The sequence below is a fragment of the Nipponia nippon genome, unplaced genomic scaffold (genome assembly GCF_047370975.1).
Source record: "Nipponia nippon isolate SJK-2023a ecotype South Korea unplaced genomic scaffold, ASM4737097v1 scaffold_5, whole genome shotgun sequence".
NCBI classification, from domain to species: domain Eukaryota; kingdom Metazoa; phylum Chordata; class Aves; order Pelecaniformes; family Threskiornithidae; genus Nipponia; species Nipponia nippon.
In genome coordinates this window covers 22212627-22225454 of record NW_028262369.1, presented here as the reverse complement: position 1 = coordinate 22225454, position 12828 = coordinate 22212627, and the positions used below count along the sequence as shown (strand labels likewise).

At 45.2% G+C, this 12828-nt stretch overlaps 1 protein-coding gene across 6 annotated transcripts in view; it reads left to right on the top strand.

The window, feature by feature from the left end:
- The window catches only part of PDE4B (phosphodiesterase 4B), a 221018-nt gene extending 210098 nt beyond the window's left edge, over positions 1-10920 (top strand). For all 6 annotated transcript variants that reach the window (XM_087734351.1, XM_087734352.1, XM_087734353.1 and 3 more), the window contains 8 exons: positions 2070-2248; positions 2853-2951; positions 3090-3254; positions 3669-3768; positions 4476-4630; positions 4726-4848; positions 5878-6060; positions 8862-10920. In XM_087734351.1, coding sequence (XP_087590477.1) covers positions 2070-2248; positions 2853-2951; positions 3090-3254; positions 3669-3768; positions 4476-4630; positions 4726-4848; positions 5878-6060; positions 8862-9227 — 1370 coding nt within the window. In that variant the 3' untranslated portion in view covers positions 9228-10920. The remainder of the gene's footprint in view (positions 1-2069; positions 2249-2852; positions 2952-3089; positions 3255-3668; positions 3769-4475; positions 4631-4725; positions 4849-5877; positions 6061-8861) is intronic.
- Positions 10921-12828: the final 1908 nt, after the last annotated feature.

Here is a 12828-nt window from a genome sequence, read left to right as displayed (position 1 = left end):
AGCTCTTGCCAGTAGGCATATGTTGCTGGAGCAGGATGTGCTGCAGCAGAAATACCCAACGTGGCTTGATACTGTGGACCTAATATAAAACTAATAAACCACACATACACTCATAGTGGAGTCTGTATCTCAGCAGGGGCTAATTAGCTGAAGCTGCTGCTGGTGCTAATGGGGCTGTATTATTCCCCCTACTCAGGCTGGGTTAGGTAACTGCGTTTCCCTTTGCAGGTCTTGACAACAATGGTCTTGTTCATTCCTATTCTGCTTCTTCTCACATACTCTGTAATGGTGACGTCCTCGCCCTTTTGTGGCAGTATGAGGGCCAGTCAACCGCTTAGGGCCATGTTAATGCCAAGTGGTGCAAGCTCTCCAGATTGGGCTAGATTGCAACTTGATTGCTCATATTAAAAAGAAATTAGTAAAGCTTTTAAAAAGATCTTAAAGCTTTTTTAGGAAGTCATGCTGTTACATTTTTATTAATTACCACCCACCCCCCCCCTAAAATTTGGTTTAAAATTAAATGAACACACAAAATAACAGGAGTCTACAACTGAGGAAGTTGAACAAACAAACAAAAAAAAAATGTGGTTAGGACATTCATTTACCTCCAAACAGTGTTTGTTAGATGGGGATAACTTACAGATATTAAAACCAGATCATGTTACTTCATTCAGTCTCTTGACTTTATTAAATGAGCTGAAGAAGGCACCAAGAAGTGATGTCCTCTGCAGAGGGGCCAGTCCTGCAGTCACCATTTAGTCAGTGACAGCAAGGACGCCAGCTTTAGATCTGTATGAAGGACAAAGCTGAAAAATCGTGGTTTTATCGTTGGCCACATCACATAAACGGGGAAGATCATGATGGCCTTTCAGCACGTGCCCTTTCCTAAGGGGCGAGGGGTGTTCCTGCTGCCACCACTGTGGAGGCATGATTTAACAAATTATAGAGATTTCTGTTCAAGAACGTCCATTTTATGCTGCCTTAGTGTTAGTCATTGCTAAGGAGATTATATAGAGGAAAGTCCTTCTGTTGTTCAGCAAAAACACACAAGGGAAACACCCATTGATGTCAGCTTGACTGTTGCCGTGAATAATGGCTTCCTTCTTAATTGCAGTATTGCAGAGGCAGTGGTAGTTCTTATTTCAGAGATTTTTAATTAAGCCAAGGCAAAAGTAACTAATGCCTGGATGCCTGGTCCCTCCAGAGGTCCTCAGAGATGCAAAGGTGCAAAGAGATTATAGTAGCCTTTTCTGAAAAGTTCATGAAAAAATGGTTAGTATGAAAGTAATGAACCACTGCATTTCCATTTGAATGCAGCCAATAAATCAGTTGTAAAGGCAGTAAGTGGCATATGTGGATAGATTTATTTATTAAACACATCTCCACAGCCAAGTTTGTGCCCCACTAGATGCCTACTTAATGTGCACTAGTATTGTTACTATCTCTGAGCATGATAATAGAAATATGACCTGTGCATTGTATGTTATTCTATACATATTTGTAAAGGGCAAACCTTTAATAAATCAGTGACACCAATTTTTTATTGGGTTGGTGTTTTAAGAGCAGAGGGTATGGAGATGGGTTTGGCCCTAATAAGTGTCAATAGAGTGAATGTGAAAATATATGCTTATGTACTTTATTGAGGAAAAATGTGTTGTTTGAATACATATTTTCTTTTCCTGAAAATAGGTAATAAAAATTAGTTGAGATCTAGCCATAAGCAGAACCTGGTGCCCTTCAGGCATGCAGAGCTAGCTCCTGGACATGTGGTGTGTCCCCAAGCGATGCAGCTTGAAAATGGCTATGATGAAAGCAGCCTGGCTCTTCATGTCCCAGCAGGTCTCAGTGGGAAGGCTCAGTCTTGCAGAGGGCAAACAGAGGTTATGTGACTGTTTTGCTTTGGTTTTGGTTCCGTTCGATCCCAAATTTAGGGAGGATCCCCAGCGGAAACACATGGGTTTGAACCGGGGTGTGGAGCCACTTAATCAGCAAAGCTAAGGGTTGGTTCTGGGGGGTGTGATGGGTGCTCACACTGCAAACGATGTTGAATCATTTCACCTTTGTTACAGACAAGCAGAATGATGTGGAGATTCCTTCTCCCACCCAGAAAGACAGAGAGAAGAAGAAAAAACAGCAGCTCATGACACAGATCAGTGGAGTGAAAAAATTAATGCATAGCTCAAGCTTAAATAACACCAGCATTTCACGATTTGGTGTGAAAACAGAAAAGGAAGACCATCTGGCCAAGGTATGACAGATTCTTGCAGTTCTGGGAGAATCAGTGTTATCTGGAAGCAGGGGATGGACTGGCTGGCTGGACTGCCCCCTTCCCCCCCGCCCCCCGTAAAACTGGAATTGGTGTCCCTGAAGTGATGTGGCCATTATAAATGCTGTAATTAATGGTACCAGGCCCTAACAGCATATTCGATGTTCATAAATTCCTTGAAAAGATCCCTAAAATAATAAAAAAAATGTGATGAAGGCTGAGGAGAGTAATTATCAAACACAGGAAAGTATAACAACACCATGTCCAGCAAACTGGCTATGGGGCCTTTGTCTCTGTCAGGGCATTTCTTCTTGCTACCTGGAAACACACATCACAATTAATTCCCCTGCCACACAGAGAAATGTCATCTCCTTTTACAAGTGCTTTGGCATCAGCCTTTCACAGTTACTCTGTGTTTGTGTACTTTATTAAGTACGTGTGTTCATGCACTTACATAATTACCATAACGAAGATTGAATTTGCATCTTTTTAAATTTTTGGAAAATGCAAAAGATGTGATGCAAGTGATGAATACAGAATTGTCTTGAAAAATATTGTAACTGTTCTCTTTTTGTCCTTTCGAAAGGAACTGGAAGATCTGAATAAGTGGGGTCTCAACATATTTAATGTAGCAAGGTATTCCCACAACAGGCCGCTCACCTGCATTATGTACGCTATATTTCAGGTTCGTGATTTTCTGATCAAATTTTGTGTTCTTTTACAGCACTATTTTAGTTTCTACTTGCTTTCTGTTTTGTTGCCTTCTGCAGTATGACATCCTTATTTGATATATGCATGTATGCTTGTATCATTTATTATACAGGAGCGAGATCTACTAAAAACATTCAAGATCTCATCAGACACTTTTGTAACGTACATGATGACGCTAGAAGACCACTACCATTCGGACGTAGCTTACCACAACAGCCTCCATGCTGCTGATGTTGCTCAGTCCACGCATGTTCTGCTCTCTACCCCCGCGCTGGATGTGAGTTACCTGGTTTGAGCTAAGTACTTTGTGTTGGGCAGTTGTTGTGTTTAAAGGTGGGATGGTGGCTTAAAAGCACCACATTGCCTGTGTGAACGTAGGAGAAAAACCTTAAGCTGCATCAGTCACCAGTAGCACTCAGACTTGCAAAAAGCAGTGTGCTGCCTGCTCTTCTGAGGGCTCAGTTTACAGCCAGGGAAATCACCATTAAGAAATTTCAGCAGCAGCTTTGCCTGTAATCTCTCTTTCATCTTAAAGAGCACATGCTGCTTGTAGACCTTTCTGCTGTGTAAATGTCTTGTTCTCAGAAAACTAATTTAAAAAGCACAATTTGTTTCTCTAAATCAGCCTCCCAAACTGCTGAGAGACAAAACATAAGGACTTCTCTGACAAATTCCTTTTTTTTCTTCCTAGGCCGTCTTCACTGATTTGGAAATCCTTGCTGCAATTTTTGCAGCTGCAATTCATGATGTGGATCACCCCGGGGTCTCCAATCAATTTCTTATTAATACAAGTGAGTTTTGTTTCAAATAAAACAATAATTTCATCTGCGAACTTGGAAACTAATGGAAATGCATCTTCCATTACAGCGAGGTCACAAATTATGACTTTCAGACCGCATTGCTTTCTCAAAATATTGTGCAGTAAACTAGTTAGATGTTTTGAAATAAAGCAGTAATTAAAATGAAATTCCTAACAAAGGAAGCTATTGTAGTGCAATTTGCAAGTGCCCTTGAATCTTGTGAATATTACTACCTGCTAATGCGTAATAGTTCTTCCAGTCCTGAGTGCAAATTTTTATCATTAATATAAGATAAATAATGCTATTGCTATTGACAACGATAAAGCTAAATATTGTGGTTCATATTGTGTTCTGCAACAGGCTAAGCATGTATCTTGATTCCAAAATATGAGTATTGTTCTTTTTTGGAAAGTGCATTTGCAGGATTCATGCTTTCTGTTGTCAGTGATTGTGAAGCCCGTAACTAAGTCAACCAAGTACTATTTTGTTCATTAGAACTGAGCAAAGGGCTGTTTATATTATATACATATGTGCTCAGATCAGAAAACCGCATGCTCTTGGCACACATGAAGCAAAGAAAGAAAACTTTTCTCGATTTATTGCATACAGATAAAGATTTCAGTACCCAGGACAAGCATTTGCTGTTTGAAATCACACATTTCACGTGCTGGAGTCACATATTTATGTTGCTTTGCTAGATTCTGAACTAGCCCTGATGTACAACGATGAATCCGTCTTGGAGAACCACCATCTCGCTGTGGGTTTCAAACTCCTTCAAGAGGAGCACTGTGACATCTTCCAGAACCTGACCAAGAAACAGCGTCAGACGCTCAGGAAGATGGTGATCGACATGGTATGAACTATGCACACCCTGCTTCTCATCTAAACGAAAAACTATGTTCTTTGTATGGTGGCCTGTACTGAGATTGTATTTTCATTTCTGTAAAGGTATTGGCAACAGATATGTCCAAGCATATGAGTCTGTTAGCTGATCTGAAGACCATGGTGGAAACTAAGAAAGTGACCAGTTCAGGAGTCCTCCTTCTGGACAACTACACAGACAGAATACAGGTACATCAACCAAGTTTCCTGGATTTTGTGTGTTTCATTCAGGACTGAAGAAACTATGCTCCTGTTTTTACTGTGGCTTTTAAATGGACCGTATATAGAAGCTACTCACCTAAACTTTCAGCAATCTTTTTCTTCTGTTCTGCACCACAAAGAGGTAAAAGGTGGTGCCATATCTTTTAGGTAAAGGGGTTATGTTTTTAACACTTAGAGCATGGAACTGCAAACATGCACATTCTTCTGAAGTTAATCTATATGGCTGAGTTTTTGAGGGCTCCTGAATTTCCTTGCTGCTTTCTCCCATTTGTTTCTCCTGTCAAAAAAGTATAGCAAGATTGCTATAGCATTGCAAGATTGCAAGAATTTAATTTGTAAGTCCATACCTAAAGCAACTCTCACACTGAGCTGAAATTATTGATGTACAGTCTGTTCCCTATATAATCCTTGATTTACAGAAATGACAAAGCAGTACTGGTACAGGGTCACGTAGGTAGTAGGACAAGACGCATCCTGATCTTCTCTCCTCTTTGATGGCCAACTTCTTAAGAACAGACTCATGGGAAAACTCTCCTTACATTTTTATTTAAGACTGCTGATGTTAAAACAGGTCACCCTGTTGCTGTCTAAATCCTTGCAGCCACACTTAGTCAGGCACATTTTTTGTGTGTGTAGAAGGGATATTACTCATTTTATAAAGTAGGAACATTTAACCGTCTGAGACCATGGAGGTAAATTTTGAATAGTGGCAAGTGCCTGAATTCAAAAACAAACCTATATGATGTAATGAACATTGCCACAACTGCACCCTGTGTAAGTATCAAGTTATCTGAAAAACATACAGCATGTTTTACTTTTGAAGCGGACCATAGCAGCTAGTCGCATATACGGAGATGTTACGATGTTAATATTTTTATAGGCTGTTGCATAATCAAAGAGTCTTGTGGTTAGATGTTCTGAATTAAGCAGATAGAGCTTGAAACCGTCCTCTTTTTCCATTTGATTTTATGAGTTTTCTGATTAATGTAATTGCAGGTTCTCCGAAATATGGTACATTGTGCGGACTTGAGTAATCCCACAAAGTCTCTGGAGCTGTACCGGCAGTGGACGGACAGGATCATGGAAGAGTTCTTCCAGCAAGGAGACAAAGAGCGAGAAAGAGGAATGGAAATCAGTCCAATGTGCGACAAACACACAGCGTCAGTGGAAAAATCACAGGTAATTGGCTGTGAGCTGCATTTTTGTATTGCCTAAGCTTGTATTTTTAAAGCGGAGACAAAATTCATCTGCTTTCTCTAGCACAATTAGGCAAACAGCCAGCTGTTCAGAGCGTTGGTTCTGATTGACCCTGACATCCAGCTGTGCCTGAAGCTCATATAGACTGGCGAGGCTGTTCAGACTCCTTTATGTACCCCTTGGCGTCTCCTCATTTCCAAATGCATGTTCATCTTGCTCTGTTTGCGTCCCAGTTTCCAGAGTGAGTTGGTTTCCTTTTGTTCCCCAGGCTTGAAAAGTACAATTCTGATCTTCCTTTCTGCCAGGTCTCTTCTGCCTTCACGCCCTCCAGCCTCCTTAATTACCACCTCTTAAACCTACTGACATCGTACCCCATGTTAGACATTTATAGCAATGCCAGCCCCATTGTACTGCAGGGTTAGGAGCTTCTCCCTGCTGAGATCCACTTTGGGACACTGGAAAAGTCTGGATGTCAGTTGTTATTCAGCCTTGTCCCAAACAGTTTTGCAGTGCCTGATGTGGCTGGTTAAGTTAGAGATCTGATGGAGCTGCCGTGTGCTGGATGAAGTCAAAGAAATATTTATTTATGTCAATACAAACCTTAAAAGGAGCTGGATATGTCTTGTTTTTTGAGATTAAGTGGCTCATCCCTAGTTCTGATTCATAGATTAAACAGTTTCAAGGTCAGATTTTGTTCTGACCTGTGTAGCACAGGCCGTAAAATTTCACCCGGTTAGTCTGTAATGAAGCCGGTAATTTATGTTTGCCTAAACATATTCCAATCTTTATATAATGGTGTCTTGGTTGTTGTTTTTAAATGACTTGAGCAAGTCATCATCGAGGTTTTTCAGCTTGAATAAGTATAAAATTGATGATAATTATTTCCAAATGTCCTCCAGGGCTAAGCCAAGTGGTTTCAAAATTATTCACTCAACCGCGTGGTGATTTTGTTGGAAAAATCTGTCTTATTTGTTAACCTAACAAGAAATGAATCTTTTGGCCAGGCTTGGCCAGAAAATGCCCATGTGCTCCACATGTGAGCTCCAATTAATTTTTTGTTTCACATGTGCACTTCCCAGAGGTTTCAAAATGGCATTTTTTGCTATGTAAAATGAACGGGAATTGCACGCAATGGCTACCACTGAAATCCCAACTAGTGGCCAAGGAGAAAAAGAGGTGGCATGTCCGTTCGGGAGTGAAACAAGGAACTGATGGGAAAATAGCATGCAAGTATTTCAAAGTTCTAGGTGGTACCTCTTTACATCAAAATATTTTAAGATCAGTGCTCAGCCAGCTGGCCAGCTAGTCAGTGATTTGGGATGTTTGTTTAAAGAAACAATGACCTGGTTATGAGGTGACCGATCTCTAGCCATTGGTGCTGTATAGCCTTTGAGCATTTTGAGTGGTGGTGAAGCCATCAACTAACCATACAGAATTTTTTTTTCACTTCAAAAGTGCTCCGGAACATGTGCTGCAGGAAATTTTCATCACCTTTTTGTTTAAGCTGCCTCAACAGTATGTTACAATTGAATGTTAATGGTTCTATTGACATCCTGTTGTGTCTGAAGGAGGCATGTGTGATTTCCAAAGCAAACATCTGCACGTTGAGTCTGGCCCCTTTGAGAGCCATTTTCCTGCTGCACAGAAATGTTGTCCAGCGGAGCGAGGAGAGAAGTGACACATTCTGCCAAGACGGAAGAATTTCAATCCTCTTTATGGCCATTCAGTTTTCTCCATCCTGGACGTACGTCCTCTTAGTCAGACAATTGAAAAACGATTTAGCTCAGAGCTTACGCGCCAACCGGCGGAAGGACTGACGGACTCGGCCGCAGCCCTCACTGTTTCCACCGCTGGCACGTCACTCCATGGGAGTCGGGCAACAGCGGTCTGTCCGCCTTCGTGCGGGAGGAGTACTTCTTGGGATGAGCTGACCTGCTTTCTGCACTCTTTCCAAAACAAAATGAAAGGAAAGGAAATCTCTACCAGGGCTGGCTCCGAAGAGAAACAGGGTGGCTGCTTTGGCAGAGTAGAGGAGAAATGATGAAATGTTTAAAGATGCAGAACCATGAAACAGTTCAGAATAGGTACAAACTACACACCATAGTAAAATACACCTAGAGGTGAAACTTCAGTCCATAAAAGCAGTGACATTCGGCATTAGGACGGCTGCTCACCCTGGGAGCACTGCCGTTTTCACAGCTGCCAGCCACATGCATACCCTGGGGTACCGGCAGCGTTGCCATAAATGCACCAGCCTTGTCCACAGCCACCAGGGAAACCTATCTGAGACACAGCAAACTTTCTTAATGCTTAGGGTAGAGGCAATGATCATCTGAAATGCCTCTCTGCACTAACAGCTGGGAAGAGGCACCCCTCAGTGGGGTGTTCTGTCTTCAGAGCGATGGCTTCCCCTGACTTCTGCAGGGCAGGGATTGAGCCGCTAGTCAGCAACAGGCATCTACAGGCATATTTAAAATCATGCGTGCAGCCAGGGATGGGATTGGCAGCTCCGTTGCTGAGTTTGCAGGCGACTCCTGCTTTTAGTTAAACTTTCATCCAATGTTTGATTTTGGACAAGGTGTCAACCTAGTCCAACGTTGTAGGTGCAGCTTTGGGTATCAGATGGTTATGTCTGCAATTAGACTGTGCTGCTTTGGGAGTCTGCTCTGAGGCAGATATTTTGCTTGTAAAAATCATGTATTAACAGCATTTGAGCTTTTTAGACACCCATCTGCTCATAGCCATTCCCTTCCCCTAAGTGTGCATGTTCCTGTGTTTCTCAGGTGGGATTCATTGACTACATCGTCCATCCGCTCTGGGAGACGTGGGCTGACCTGGTGCAGCCCGACGCCCAGGACATCCTGGACACGCTGGAGGACAACAGGAACTGGTACCAGAGCATGATACCTCAGAGCCCATCTCCTCCGCTGGAGGAGCGAGGCAGGGACTGTCAGAGCATGATGGAGAAGTTCCAGTTTGAACTGACACTGGAGGAGGAGGATTCGGATGGACCGGAGAAGGACGGCGAGAGCATCGGCTACTTCAGCAATACAAAGACACTCTGCGTGGCCGACCCAGAGGAAGAGGATTCACAGAGGGAGGCAAACATAGAAATCGTGACAGAAGATACGTCTCCTGTCGACACATAATGTCCCGTACCTGTGTGAGTGGATTTTAAACACTTAATGAGCATGCAAGCAGTCTCACGGACTAGCCTGCAGCCTGGGTCTGAGGCCTGTGTCTAACATTGGCTGAAAGATCTTCCCAGCTACTTGAGATTGGAGTCAGGGTTAAAGATCGTGTAGTGAATGATTGCTCAGGAAATTAACAGGTGATTTACATTGTGGTTTGAGCCTTGTCAGCTAAGAGCATCGTGTTGTCCTGGAGCTGGCTTGGGTCATGACTGAAGAGTAAATGACACACAACTGAGAGATTTTATACTGTTAGTTTTGGAATTTATACCAGTTAGACTGATAGCAACTACTGATTAATAACTCTCCATATAAAACCTGTCCACCTGACCACCTGTCTGCAGACCTGTGTGCCTTCTTTGTAAACACTTTCATGTCTTTTCAAGAGTCTATTAATTAAATACACAGAGTTTAGTATAAAAAGTGACACAAAGTGTTTCAAAATTGACGGATACTTTTTGATTCTTCCTGTTACAAGAAGCAGTCTTCCTTTTTTCATGGGCAATACCTGTCACTTTACTGCAGTTAATCACTTTTACAGACTAAATAGAAGGGAAACCCTCTGTTTTGCATTACTGCACCTTTAATTGTCTTCTTAATACCCCCGGCAACCCATTTAAAGTCACTTCATGCCATCGTGCACCATCTCTGTTCGCTTGCTAGGAATATCAGTGTATTTTCCCCAACCGGGTTTTATTTTTGTCGTGCGCAGGATAGAGGGTAGGTTGTTTCCACGGCACAGTGCAGTACATATATAAGTAAGCGTGATAAGGCAGCGTGTGACATGCGTTCCCCCTCGGCAGCTCCTTGGCTCAGTGGAAGTTGCACGCTCGGATATTTGTGTTTCTCTCGCCTATTGTTCATGTTTCCTAGATTTAGGTCCACCGTTCTCCTCCTGCACTGCCTTGAGCTCTAACACCTCCATTACTGTTTATAACAGTGTATTTATTACATAATGTATATACTGTAATGTTTTGTAAGTTATTAATTTATATGAATTAACATTGCCTGTCGGCGGTGATGTTAATTGTGTAGAAAACTCGGAATAAGAGTTGCCTTTTTTTCTTGTAACCTTTTGTATTGCATAAAATACAAGAACCTGAACATAGCTGAAGAGACAGACGCAACCCAGGAAGGGCATTCGGGTGGCAGCCGCCCGGGGGGGTTCGTCTTCACGGTGAGCCGGGGGGGACCGGACCCCAGGGCAACGGGCGAGCGGTTGGAAGTGCTGCAAACCTAGAGGGGGGGAACCGAAAAAAAGAAACCCCCGCGAACGGGCCAGCTTTTAAATGTCACGTTCCAATTTCTGAACAACCCAATGTGAATTTCTATGACAAAAATGTGAACTGATGTAATAATTGTGCTGTGAAACTTCTGACAAAGCTTGTCCGGCATCGTGAGCGGTGTCAATCTCAGTTTGTAAAATATGTTTCAAGCTTTTGGTCCAACTTGTGACTAACTAGTTAATGAAAATAGCACAGTTGTGCATGATCAATGGGTTTGTATGTCTGTTGAACACTGCATTGTTCCAGGTGGTTATTTTATTGTTTCCAAAAGTTTCACACAATGTATGTTATAGTATTATATATTGTGTTCAGATGCATTCATAAGAGATTTTTATATGAAGTGAATAAATGAAAGCATGACCCTGCCTGCGGCTCTTTGTGCTGCTTTTTCAACAGGTCGGCGTGGGCAGTACCTCAGCTGCAGGCAAGGGCGGCTGCGCTCGCCGCGCTTGGCCGGGACTTGGCTGGTACCAGGGGTGCAGTAAAACTGAACCCTCCCGCGGCCGAAACCCAGCGGACACCCGGAGCCCTTGTCTTACGAACGGGAAGAGAAGGGTTTCTGCAGCCAGAGGGCACGGCTGCCCTCTTCATCGTGCCGGCTGCGAGACCTTCGCCTTCCTGAGCGGCAGCCGGCGGCGGAGTGGGGCCGGTGGCGGTGGCAGCGGCGACAGGAAGGCGGTGCAGACAGGAAGGCGATGGCCGCGGCCGGCAGCGCAGCCTTCGCCCGGCACGGGGCGGCACCGGGGCCAGCTCGCGGGATGCTTTCATGTCCCGGCCTGACCCAAAACAACTGACTTTCCAGTAAAAAAACATCCTGCTGGCAGGCGGTGGGGGGGCAAGGGGCCGGCGGGGACCCCGCGCTACTGGGGACTCCCCTGAGCCACCCTCGCTGCGGGTGCCAGCAGGGGAGCTAGCGGTGGCTGGAGGATACCCTGCTGTAGCACCCCGTGGGTCTCCGCAGGCTGTCCCCAGGCTCACTGGCTCTGAAATGAAGCCATGTGAAAACGCGGATCCCCCATCCCGCGCTTGCCTCCCCAGGCAGCACTTCATGGGAGCAGCGCGTACCAACCCACCTTCATGCAAACACCTCCTGTCCCGGTGGAAGGGAGCTTTACCCTCAGCTGACCCGGGGCTGGGCAGCCACCATTAACACTGGGTGTGCTCGGCGCCTGCCTCGCTGGGAGCTGGGACATCCCCGTGCCCACCGGCTGCAACCCTGACCAGGGTGTTTCTCCCACTGCCTTGCCAGGATTTTAACCACTGGTGAAAACTTCTTGACGGTGCTGATACCAATTTCTCTTTTCCAGTGAATTTACCCCTATGCATCATTTACATGCGCCTTTGCTGTGGCGGCTGCATCCGGCTGTGCCCGGCGCTGTGCCCACAGCTCCCGGGGACGGGCAGAGATGGGAAATGTGTTGTCGGGCTGGAAAAACATTTGCAGTTCTGGATGGAGAAAGTGGCCAACTAGGACAGAGAGGAAAGAACTGAAGCTGCAGGTAAACCACCAGCCCACAGCCAGCAGACATGTTAGGGGGGAGGTGGTGTGCCCGGGTGCAGGGCCAGCACCGGCACGGGGTGCTCTGCCCTGGCCCCCTCCCCTCTGCCCGTGCTCCCCTCCCTTCTGCCAGCCTTCGCTTGCTTCATTTCTTTCCCTTCCAATGACCTAGTTCTGCCAGGCAGCGGCTTCATTGTGAGTACATGCAAACACGGTGGTTTTGCTCTGGCACTGAAATAACAGCCTCCTTTCACTTCTCCTTCTCAGCAGCAGCAGAGAAAACGCTCCGATGGCAGCTACGTTGCAAAACTAACCCGAATCCCTTCTATTTTGCTTCCATTTTTGGGGTGCAAAATCCCAGTTCAGGTGCGGGGCAGCTTGCTGGCTCAGTTCTCCTGCTTTCCTCAGGGGATGAGGAACCCATCTTGGCTCTGCTCTACCATCCTCACGTCCAAAACTCCCGCTGGCCCCGAGCACCCTGTGGGGTTTGCATGGTTTCCTTCACCATCGGAAGCACGTCCGCGTAGAGGCAGCGATGCGGTGCTTCTGCCTCGCTTGGTAGTGGCCTGGATGGACGGTGCCGATGGGTGCCTGCTCCCCCTCCCCGGTGGTCCTCCCGTGGGTGCAGCCGTGCTGCCTCCAGCGACCCCCAGCAGGTCCTGGCTGCGCACAGAGAGGCTGGGAATCGCTGCTGCTCAGAGAATGGGGGAAAGCAGCATGAAAAACGAAACCTGCAGGAAAACAGGGTGAAGAAAGTGTGGCTTTCCGGAGGGGG